Source organism: Sitodiplosis mosellana, unplaced genomic scaffold, assembly GCF_009176505.1.
Source record: "Sitodiplosis mosellana isolate CC-2019 unplaced genomic scaffold, AAFC_SMos_1.0 Smas_scaffold_5, whole genome shotgun sequence".
Taxonomy (NCBI): Eukaryota; Metazoa; Arthropoda; class Insecta; order Diptera; family Cecidomyiidae; genus Sitodiplosis; species Sitodiplosis mosellana.
In genome coordinates, this window is record NW_022595248.1 from 6,631,896 (window position 1) to 6,644,547 (window position 12,652).

The window sequence follows — 12,652 nt, forward strand, 5'->3', positions numbered from 1 at the left end:
GTTCGAATTCATTTTCATTGTAATCATAACTTTTCATGGCATTTCTTGCAAGAAAAATGTTTTGCTTTTTTGCGATAGTGAGGTAAAAGGGAATTTTTCTTAAAGCCGCTCTAGTAAAGCGTTTCTTCTACTTCAATTTTATCTCTAAGAGCGTAAACACGGAAAATTGAACTGCGAATAACCTGTGTGCACGTTCGGCGGTTATATCAAATTTTTGTTTATTTTTAGCGGCTGTGCGTGTATGAAATGGTCTCTCTACTCTCTTTGCCTGTTCCTTATTTCTGGTCGTTCGGTGATATTCGCGTGAGTTCGCAATGCCGAAATACAATGAGCACCATCTCAACTGTGGTCAGTTCGATTCGATAATCGCTGAGAGACACTTACTCGTTACGTTGTTCCGGTTAAATACGTCAACGGTATTTTCTTTTTAATTTTTCTTTGCTAAATTGTCTGTAGTTGAGTGGAAAAGAAATGAATCAAGAGTTTTAAATTAAAATTAGACGATTAAAAAAAATGAAAATAAAACATTAAGTGATTTTTGGATAAAATTATCAATTCAAATTTAATTTTAAACGGTCATGATATGAACGGAAGGAAGTTTGGTTCTAAATTCCTTCGAAAGATGATCAATTGAAAGCTAATTCAAATAAAAAAGAAAATTATTTAAAAAATTTCGAAATATTGTGAATGATTAGATGTGAAAGAAAAGTTGCTTCAGTCTCGAAACATCTATTTGATTTTATTTTCAACATTTTGTTCGCCCATTTTTCGTCGAAGACGGCTCAAAAGTCTAGTTATATCCCAATTCAATTGTCGTTGATGTTTTCATACGTGAGAGTTTGTACCGAGTAGTCGCATGACGGATTTTCAGGCCGTTTTGATCGTGCTATATAAATAGACATGATGCGGTGTGCTATTTTCTATTTAGCGATATTTTATTTGACAAAAAGACACGAAATAAAAGTACAACAACAAGCGAGAGTAAAGAAAATACAAATCTATTCACAAAAGTGCAGTCCACGTTGACGAAAGGATTGCGCGAAATCCCCATCAGCAGCGAATGAGCGAATGAGAATAACGCAAATGTTAAATATGTATTTTTATATTTAGAGGAAATTGCGAACATGACGACACACGAGCCGATGAATATAGCCACAGAATTATATATTCAAAATTTTAACATAACATGCGCAATTTACGTGGTTTATTCATTCGGGTTCTGGATTTGAGAAAAATTGAATGAATGGACACAGTGCGATGCTCCCAAATTAAATTCCGTCGAATGAACTGTGTGGCGCATGTGATGTGTGTTGCTTGTCAAAGCACTTTCTAAACGACGATTAAACGAACTTCACGTATGAAATGACAAAATTCAAACTTTCGATTTCTAACACTATTTGCTGATAAATTCTACTGCTAAATTTAGTTCATCGTTCTAAAAATAAACCAATGAGATCTGACCTATGCCCATTCGGGAATGGTCTCAGTGTTAGAATGTGACAATTAGATTTATGAGAAAGCGGTCGAAGCGAACGGTTCATTAAAGTGATAATTACACGAACCATACGAATCGTCTATCATCGAGTCTTTGTGTCTACAGCGTAGATGATGTGTGTGTGTTTATAGAGATGGGATCGATTTGGCTAAGCGCCTGTCAATATTTATACCCGAGAGTGAAATGTACAATGTTGAAATACCAATTTGTATGACCGAAAAAAACTACTCAAGTTTGAATGTTTTGATTTTTTTTCACTCTTTCATCTGGATCAAAGCCAAACCATTTCAACATAATACAGACGCTTTTCCTACTTTTTCCCTTTTTACATTGATTTCAGATCGTTTATTTTTAGATAGCCACAAGTGTTTACAGAAAAAAAGGTTTTCCGCCAAATAAAAGCGAACAGAAAAAAAGAGAAATCATACAATTTGTTTATTCGCTTTGTTGTCAACAGTCGATCGGAACAGATAAATTTGCGATTCTGAAATAAACGCACATCGTTGTTGTTGTTGCTGCTGCAGTGTTCACAATGAGTAGTCGTGCAACGAAAATCGATAAGCCGCCAATGTTGCCGCCGAAGAAAATTGCACCAGATCCCGATTATGAAATCATCGAATTTTCTAATGAACAATACTCAAATGCACAACCCATCAAAGCTACGAGTACGCTAGAAAACAATTTTTTCTTAAATAGATTTCACTTAATGATCTCGTTAATTTGTTGATTAATTTTTCATAACGAAAATATAATTAGATAGCAAATCTCTGGACGGTATCAAATGTGATCTGTGTGGGTCGATGTCTGCCAAAGTAAAATGTGATCAATGCAATCAGCAACTGTTCTGCTCATCGTGTGACGACATGTTTCATCGTCATCCAAAACGAAACACACACATACGAAAGGTAAGACGTCAAACACATTCCGGTGTGTTGCGATTCGGTGTGTTCGCTCGTGTTGTTAATAAAAGTGTGATTCATTTGAAATGATTCATTTCGTAGGCAATCGTTATTCAACCGGAGATAAAGCCACCGTTGCCACCGAAAGGTGATTATTTGCTTCCAGTGCCGCCACCACGACGGAAGAAAACCGGAATGACGCCATCATTGCCAAGGAAGGATTATGTGAGGCTAATTCATTGGATTTTTAATGAAAAATCCCTTTGAAATTGGATTTAAACAAGAAAAATCGTTTTTCTATCAATATTTTTTTCATGTTTAGACGTTGCCACAGCGACCAGTTGCGCCGCCAAGCCCGGCTTTATCATTACGAGAGCGAGTGTCAAGCATTAAACGGTTGATTGTTCCCGGTAGTAAATCACCAGATTCACCTAATAAAAAAGAAGTACAACAATTCAATAACTCACGGCCGGGAACGCCGAACTCTGACTCTTCATCTAAATTGCCATCTCTTGCAATGGAACGCATCAAAATTCACACCAGCAACGCGCGCGATCGAATGGAAATCATGCAAAAGCGGTACCACGAGTATCAAGATTCACTGAACACATCGGGCGGAAACAGCGAATCAAATCGAGCATCAATGAATGCATCTCCTTTCGAAGTAGGTTCCAAAATGTTTGATTTCATCGCTGTTTGTAAACTAAATTTTGTTTTGCAACAATTTTGTTTTGTGCTAAACCAAATATTCTGTTTATGCGTTGATGCTTTTTAGCGAATTAACAATGACAATCGAAATTCAGCGAATCGATCTAATTCATTTGGCCCACGAATTAGATCCGGCAGTTTTTCCAATTTTCCGCGCCATTTTAAGAATGGCAACGCTCAAATTAATCAAAATTTCAACGATTTCGATGATATTACAACACAGGATGAAGGCACACTATCCGATTCACAATCGCGAGCATTCAGCTCATCCGTGCAAGACTTAAACAATGGCCGCACTAATGCTAATTGGCAAATGCCACCGCAACAATTTGGTCCGCCACCGCAATTCATGGGCTATGCGCCCAATCAACCATTTCCGTATCATGTAATTAAAATCACATTCAATTCTTGGAATTAACTTGTGTTGAGTGTTTCATTCAAATGATGGATTTGAATACTTTGAATTGATATGATTGTTTTTCTTTGGGATAGAATCACATTCAGCAAGGGCCGTGCATGAATTGTAGTCAGCAGCAATTGTGGAACCCGCATGGAGCCGAGCCACAATGGAATGCAAAACATTTGAATGGATCAAATATGAGCTTGAATTTACCATTTTATCCACAACAGTTTGATATGAACGGTACAACATGGATGAATAATGGAAGCTATCGAAAACCAGACGGTTATCCGTATAACTTTGGAATGATACCGAATGGTGAGATTCTTTGGATTGAATCATTTGTTTTTTCTTTCATTTAAAGCTCAAAATTTTCAATATTCAATCAATTTCATTCAATTTCCACAGCGTATCCATTCCCCATCTCAAGGCCACATTCGCGTGTACCATCTCGTGCTGCATCTCCGGCGTTGAGCCAAAAATCGCGCAAATCTTCAGTTTCTGCTAGAAATCTACCGTATCGCCATAGCTACATGGAACAGCATCCAACCGATGACGAGAGTTCCGAGAGTATGACCAGTTACATAGATGATTTGGATATGCGACGCAAGGGTGGTGATAGACGTGATAGTGCCGGCAGATCGATTCGTTCGTCTCGACAAAGTTTGAAGAGTTCTCCACAGCGCAGTTTTGATGAGGATAGTGAAACATTTGCACGTCGCACATACAGGCAAAGTGCACGTGAACGACGAGCTAGTTCATCGGCACGGTCGATTTCATCAAGATCTGAACGACGACCATCTCAACGCGTTCGATCCGATTCGACACAGGATTCGGAAACGGAAATGGGTACTCGAGCTCTTGTTCAAGCGAAAATTCTTGAGAAAGTTGCACAAGCGTCGTCGATGGATGAAAGTTCGAGTGAGCTCTGGAAGCCGAAGCCAACAATAAAAGCAAAAATTGAGAAGATTGCATCGATCCCAACTACACCATCTGCGCCAGTTGTACCAGTTGTACCAGTTGCATCACCCACGTCCAAAACAGTTCCAGTAAAAACCACAAAAACCGTTTCAAAGCCAGTTGATCGTAGAAAGAGCGTGGAAAAGGTTACTAAGCCAAAAGTTTCAACTGAACAAACTAACAAAACGGTTACAAAAGTTGTAAAGCCAGTGGCCAAGACGAAAGCCGAACCTGAACCTCTCAAAACTGAACCAGAGCCGAGTGAAGCCGATTTGAATAGTGTTCCAGACATCGCTCCCGAAGGTAAACCAAAAACACCCGACTATGATTGGACTTGCGAATACTGCACATTTGTCAACGAACCGAATGTAAAAATCTGCGCCGTTTGCTGTAAAACCCCATCGGCGACGGCCATTCGAAAGCAAGCCAGCCCGGAGAAAGAGAAAAAACCACCGATGAATGGCCGAATTAACGATTCGATGGAGAAAGAAGGTAGGACGAAAAAAATTTCGAGAAAAATCTCATTTTGGCCTGGCACAAAACAAGCTAAATGATACCAAAATACCAAATCATACACAAAAAAAATGAATACAAGTGATGTTTCAAGACTGTACAAAACACGGTTCCGACATACAAACCACAGAACAACGTAGCATACAAATGTTCACAATAAATTTACACCAATGTAAAACCACACTCACAAGAGTAATCAAACTTTTTCTAAGCATAAAACATGACTAGACATAATTTTTGTTGCCAACATTTTCATGAATTACAAACGACACAATTTAGATGATAATCACACTAAACACAACTTTATTTAAACATCAATTTCTGGAAATTACACGTAGCAAATACACACTCTAAATGCCAGAATGTTTTAGATCCATTTACCATTTTGTATATATCTGTCTTTTTTTCTTTCTCATAACTTTTGTCTGCTCGTTTAATGTGTTTGTTGTTTGTTTTTTTTTTCTTAAAATAAAACTAAATGCTTTACTGATACAAGAAAAAGTATGCAAAAAAAACCGAAATTGCGTTTGTTATTTGTTTTATGTTTTATTGTTCCATTTGTGATTTGCTCACTCCTTACACCTGCGAATGTAATCCATTAAGCGCATTTTTCTTTCGCCCAAATGATCCCAGGCTTCTGGATGGCTTCGACATCGGACGATGATATTTCTGAGCTTCGAAGTTATGAAAGCAATGGAAGCGAAGAAATTGAAGAAGAAGAAGAGGATGATGTTGATGGTGATGAAGAGGGAGTGGAAGAAGAAGAAGAATTAGTTGAAGAATCGGATTTGGAATCGGAAGTTGAAGAAAGCGATAATGATTTAGAAGTTATGAAAATTTTAGGACAGACTCAGCAACACATTCAAAATGAGCCACAACCAATTCCAATTGCAAATCACACCGTTGCGAGTGGGTCCGAGAAAAAGGTTAGTGTAGCGGGAATCATTCCATAAAACCATCTCAAAACACGCTTTGTCTATTCATCCACCCAGGCTAATGAAACGATACCATCAAAAAATGATGGCGTTATCAAGAAAAACGTTGACGATGAAACACTTTCACAAAACACTGCAAACAATACGAATACACACAAAGACACACATGAGCATATTAGCGAACGGATTGTCGTACAGGTTCCACTTTCACCATTCCATTCCGTTAACCCATTCATAATTAACAGAGAAAAAACACTTTTTTAAACATTTGTTTAGGAGGCCCCGGCATCTGACCAGCCACCGTCAATGCATTCCACTCAAGGTCCAACAGAAGAATCTCTCCCAACCCATACAGACAACCAAAATCAAAACCAAAGTTCAACATTAGACAACAATATATTGGCTTACATTGACCAGAGCTTAAAGACGCTTATCGGATCAAATACCAACAACAACAATAATAACCATCTCAACCATTTAATTCCGACAACTCCGTTTTTACCAACGGTAATACTCGTTTTGACCATTTTTATTGTGATTTTCCAAACAATTTTTTATATTTGAAACATTTTTCTATAGGGACCTCATCTAAATGCAATACAATTGCAAACCATTGCTTCGAATATTCAGAACCGTCGATCAATGAATGATTTGGATTTATACAAAGTTTTATTGGTGAGTTTTCGATTCGAATTTCTTGAAAAGAAATTAAGAAAAAACAAGCGTTTATCTTGTTCGAAAAAAAAACCAAATTTTCGTTTTTTTTTACTTTTTCAAAGGGCGCAAACAACTATACATTCGATGAAATTCAAGTTGCTTTGGCAAACTGTCCAGATGGTGATCCATTGGCATGGCTAAATGAAAATTGGACTAAGTTAATTGAAACGGTGCAAACGCTCGCAACAAAGTATGGCCAAGAGCACAAAGAGAATATCGTTGGTACAATATCATCGGCTGGAGCACGTGAAGTGTTGATCAAGAATAAAGGAAGCGTATGGCATGCAGTCACTCAGTGTATTGAACAACGGCAACAGGCATACAACACTATTAAAGGGCAGGGCAATTATTCTCGTGAAGACATTGTTTCCACTTTGACTGCCCACAACGGCAATGTTGGTAAGTTTATATAGTTCCAAGCTCTGGATTCAATCGTTCGTTTCGGATAACTTTCAGTATTTTTTTTTAATTTCAGAGATGGCAATGGCTGAACTCAATCGGTTACAAATGAAGCCATTTTTACTAAAAATTCAAAGCTCCCCAGCTGCACCTGAAATTGAGCCTCCGATTCAGAACGAACAGCCTTCTACTTCTACCAGTGTTCAACAAGACAATCAAACACAAGAAACTGAAACTTCATCTAAGGAGAATGACTCTCAAGTGAATGACGATAAGCGTGATATTCTGCGAGACATTGAAGCTATCATTGGCAGCATGGAAGAAAAGCAGTCGAAACAAACCGAAACTCTATTGAGCACAATTGAAAATTTAGTCGGTAATATTATTATGTCGCACACCAGTCGATCAATGTCCAGTGCTTCGAGCTTCTCTGGGTTAGATCATAGTGATAATTTGGATCGTATTCATGTTAAGAGTCCAATTATTATACCATCAAAGGCTGGAAATGAATTTGATGAGAATACAGATGTTGAAACAGATGTGAAAAATTTCGTTTCAAGGCATATTCAAGATGTGGTACCAGATGTGGCTGCATTGATAAGCAAAGAACTCGTTGAAACACCCGAACAAAATGGCCAAAACGGGAGGGAAGAACTCCCGTTGCAAGAAGAAACAGGAATTATAAACGGGATTCAGGAAGATTTGGCTTCGAATGTTGTGAGTGCAGGGCCTTTGCAATCGATTGAAATAATGGCAGAGAGTCAGGCTGAACCAGTAGTAGCCGTTAGTCAATCGACGGCAGTTGCCGATCAAACAATGACAGTACCAATGGCCACAAATGCGCCTACGGCTGCTACACTTGAACCAAAGGTGGCCATAAATGAAAGCAACGGAAATAATAACGAAATAATCGAAAATGAATTGTCACAAACTTCGAATAATATTACTGGTTTAGCGGAAAATCAGAGTGGAAAAGTTCAAAGTGTTGAAAATGAAAATATCCCCATTCAAAATGGCCATGCTCATCCTTTAGAGGTAGCATCATCTTCGCAAGTTGAAGTCGCACAACAATCTCGAACAAATAAACCGCGATTTGTTGTGACCAAGTCAAGTGCTCGATTTACGCAGAAACAAATTGACAAACGGAGAATTCGTGAGCTTGAAAAGCTATTGAAGCGGCAACAAAGAGCACAAAGAAGCCATTCATTCTATACTGATCGATCGGACTCACAAAACACGGACTATTTATCCGATTCAACGGTTGTTGCCGATGACATAGAAGATATCGAAAACGTTATCATGATTCCATCCGTTTCAAATGAGAAAACATTCTCTTTGTCAATCGTCGAACAAGCTGCACTTGTCGACGACAACAAGGAGCACAATCAAACAGTCGCCAGAAGTCCAGATTTAATGAATCAACCATCTTCGAGCAATACTCAGTCTCAACCAGATGAATCAACACCTAAAATAGATTCTATTGAAAACGATCGCATTGAAATGGTGAAAGATGTGAAAAATCGCAATTTATCCGAATTAGTTGAGCACACAAAAAGTTTGATCCAACAAATGAAAAATGAAATTGACGAGGATATTGCAATGTCAGCGTCGGAATTTGGTGACGGTGACAATGATGGGTATTTAAGCGATGAAATTTACTCAGACGAAATGGGTGAAGGTGAAAGTGAGTTCAGTGATAGTTGGGAAGATATAAGTGACGATGAGTCTATTATTAGTGAAGAAGGTGAATACAGTGAACATTACGATGATGAACGCAATGCCGATTTTCAACGCAGTAGCCAAAGTGTAGAGAGTGAATTCTTTGTCGAAGCCCGGGAAAATTTACACAGTGAAAATGAATTGGTTTATGATGAAAATGAAGAGAATGGTGCACTTTTGGATGATGTTGTAGATGAAAATCGCGAAGTTGATTCACGAGAAAATGGTCACAGTGAAAGTGTTGAAGATTATGAAGAAATAGACGATGGAAATACTCAAAATGAAAGAAATGTTCAAAGTGATGAAAATGATCGAAATCAAGATCATTTTCAAATTAACGAAAATGCCCAAAACGAAGAACATTTCCGAAATGAGGAAAATGTCCAAAGTGAAGAGAATATTTTACAACCAAGCGATGCAAGTGATCAAACCTCAATCGATACGAATAACAATGTTCAAAGGGAAGAAAACAATTCTGCTAGTCAAAATACAGTTTCAGTAGTATTGACCCCAGAACCAAACGCTAATGCCATAGTTCCTCCTGTCGATGGTAATTTGTTGGAGCACATGTTGGAAATTCAACAATCGCTTCAAACATCATCGATTGTTTCCGTGAACTTCCGCGAAACTACATTGAGAGAAAAATCACAATCGGTTGAGCCGCAACTTGCTAATTCACAAATCAGTTCAGCCATTCAATCACCAGATCAGCCAGAGATTATTTCTGAGGAAAGAAGGGATGTTGAACATTCAAATAGTTCTGAACAAACAGAAAAGAGAGAAGAGAATTTAGAAAAAGAAAAAAGTACTGAGTCAACGATTGAACCAATGACAGTAACTACAGTTGAACCAACGGTAGTAGAAGTAACTGCTGAGCAAATAACCGAACCTATAATCGAAGCGATACTCGAACCAAGCACCACAAACAACGACCAAATCGAAGAAAATGAAACAAATGTTGTGAACCAAAGTGAAAGTGAGATAGTGCCTCAACCAATTAGACCAAGTGGTAATAGTCAGCCAGAAAATATTTTACAACCAACTGAAGAGTTAAGCTTTGATGCTACAAACTCAGATGCAATTGAAGAAGAAGAAGAAGCTCACGGTGAACCAGAGCAAAGCACATTAAACGCAGGTGTTAACGAACACGAAGCAAGTGAAAGTGAATCAACAAAAGACGATGAATCACAGTCACAATCGGTGTCAGTGTCTGATAATCAAGTGTCTCACTCCAACGATACCGAATCAGAAATGGACGAAATTAGTGTTGATGTGTCTGCATCAGACAGTTCAGCAAGCAAAGATGTAAGTATTCGTTCATCAGTGTCAACTGTTTCGGTGGCTAGCGAAAAATTAGTCGAATCGTATCAATATAAAAAGATAACCGTTCCCGTTGTAACACAGTGCAGTTCAAGCAGTATAAATGTAATGCAATTGAAGAAAAACACATCCGAAAAATCGACAGTGAAAAATAAAATCCCAGTGCGACGTCCATCACTGGGCGAACCATCAGCCAGCATTCGAAATATTCAAAATGAATTATTCAATAAACAGTTGAAACAACCGCCCAAATTTGTTAGTAAAAAACCATCGAAAATTGTACCACCGAAAGTGTTCTTCAAATCAAGTCCAGAAGCAAGTAAAAGCACGGCTGTACCTAAAAAAGTCAAACAAGAACAGCCAAAACCATCAACATCCAGCGGAAAGCAATCCATTCCGAAAAAGAAATACTATGAAACGTGCTTCAGTGACGACAACTATCTAACAGATACAGACGATGAAAAACCAATCACCAGCATGAAAGTCATTCCAAATTTAGTGAAAATTGTCGAATCGAATATCGAAGAAGATTCAGAGGTCAGTCAATGAAACAAAGTAGTTAATTTGATAAAACTTAATTTAAATTGTTTCGATCATTTTTGTGTTATTCTATTCCAATTACAGATAGTGGCACAGAAGTTGTTACATGAAGGCAAAGTATTTTCGTATGTTGAAGGTCTACTCGCCGCTGAATTGATTCAGCAGAAATTCAAAGAAGACATTGCAGTTTGGGCTGCTACAGAAGCTAGCGATTATGAGCAAGCCATGCGTCTATTGCAACAGGATTGTGAACTGTGCACGGAAATTTATCCACTGAATAAAATGGTTTCCATGTTGAAATGCACGCACAGTTGCTGTGAGGAATGCGCGAAAAATTATTTTACAATTCAGGTAAAAATACGTTTGTAAAATAAATCTAAATGAATGTGGTTCATTAACATACAACATTTTTGCATTTTCAGATTACCGATCGAAGTATTACCGACTGTTCATGTCCATTTTGTAAATTACCTGATCTCAATGCGTCTGAGGTGACCGAAGACGATGCCTTGGAGTATTTCTCCAATTTGGACATTTTATTGAAAAATATTCTTCAAACCGATGTGCATGAACTATTTCAAAGAAAATTGCGAGACAGAACGCTGATGCAAGATCCCAATTTCAAGTGGTGTGTCGAGGTGAGTCATGATTTTATTATGAGATTAAATCAATATTGAATATGTAATATTCCATTAAATTTGTAATGGTATTGTCATTTATTAAACCCCATTAAAATTTAATTTTTTAGTGTTCATCTGGCTTCTTTGCCCGTCCGCGCCAAAAGCGACTCATCTGTCCAGATTGTGGCAGTGTAACGTGTGCTCAATGCAGAAAGACGGTAAGTTCAATAATTCACTTTACAAGCCGTAACCGAAGCTAAAATTATTTGAATCACCCAGTGGGAAGTACAACACGAAGGAATCACTTGTGACCAATTTTCTGAGTGGAAAGATTTGAACGATCCAGACAAGCAATTGGAGGGTGTCTCAAAACACTTACAATTGCACGGAATTTCCTGTCCAAAGTGTAAATTCAAGTATTCACTCGCAAGGTAAAAAAAATCGCTCTGTTTTTTTGTTTCGCTTTCAGTTAGCTATTGACATTTTCACGACCAATTTCAATATTCCAGGGGTGGATGCATGCATTTTACCTGTACGCAGTGCAAATATGAATTTTGTTATGGCTGCAATAAACCATTCAAAATGGGAGCCAAGTGTGGCCTATCGGATTATTGTGCCAAACTTGGTTTACACTCACATCATCCCAGAAATTGTCTATTTTATCTACGTGATAAAGAGCCAAGGGATCTGCAAACATTGCTAAAGGTGAGAAATAAGCAAATCTTTCACAACGATGAAATAAACCATTTTTTTTCGAATTGTTTTCGATTGAGATTTTATCAAAACGTATCAAACATGTGGACAATTTTCTAATTTCAGATGCACAATATCCCATTTACAACCGAGCCTGGAGAAGTCATTCCAGGAACAAACACAAATGAAGTGAATAGTGTTCGAAGGCTATGCCCGATTCCAATTCAAAAAGAAACACCAAGTGGTCTGGTGGACACCGTTTGTAATGGTGATCTTGAAGAGAATAGCGCCGGTTTGTGCAGGTAATCTCGGATGTTATAATTATCAAAATTCGAAGTCGAATTTCATTACTTTCGAAATCGCTATTAAATTTCAAACATGACATTTTTCTATGACAATATTTCATTCCACAAAAATGATACTTCAACGGGTTCATTTCTTCCAGAAATCATTATGTTGAATATTTGTGTATTTTAATTCGCGAGCATATGTTAGAATCGATATCAATCATGTCGACTGACGATTTAGAAACGCTTGTAAGACGGGCAAATAGACGTCTTCCACCGCGACCATACGTTTTCCGTCAAGATCCCAGAATTTGCAACTCAATTTATCATAACGAATTGTTTAAGGTATCACATTCAACTAATTCAATTTTTGTTTTTTTTCTCTCTCTCTCTCTCTCTTTTCTCCATGGTGTGTGATTGTTTTTTTTTATATCCAACTCGCTTCTA

At 37.8% G+C, this 12,652-nt stretch overlaps 1 protein-coding gene across 7 annotated transcripts; it reads left to right on the plus strand.

Annotated features, from left to right (window-relative positions):
• Positions 1–283: 283 nt before the first annotated feature.
• On the plus strand, positions 284–12,550 carry LOC129567061 (E3 ubiquitin-protein ligase lubel; the record flags this gene model as incomplete). Of its 7 annotated transcripts, XM_055443596.1 has the most annotated exon segments (22): positions 284–416; positions 1,851–2,160; positions 2,252–2,400; positions 2,497–2,619; positions 2,717–3,058; positions 3,170–3,487; positions 3,595–3,820; positions 3,911–4,954; positions 5,609–5,901; positions 5,968–6,108; positions 6,187–6,417; positions 6,490–6,585; positions 6,690–7,026; positions 7,103–10,050; positions 10,150–10,602; positions 10,690–10,956; positions 11,028–11,243; positions 11,354–11,443; positions 11,505–11,656; positions 11,735–11,930; positions 12,045–12,220; positions 12,364–12,550. In XM_055443596.1, coding segments are annotated over 21 exon segments (8,118 nt in total), but the record flags the coding sequence as incomplete, so codon positions are not given.
• Positions 12,551–12,652: the final 102 nt, after the last annotated feature.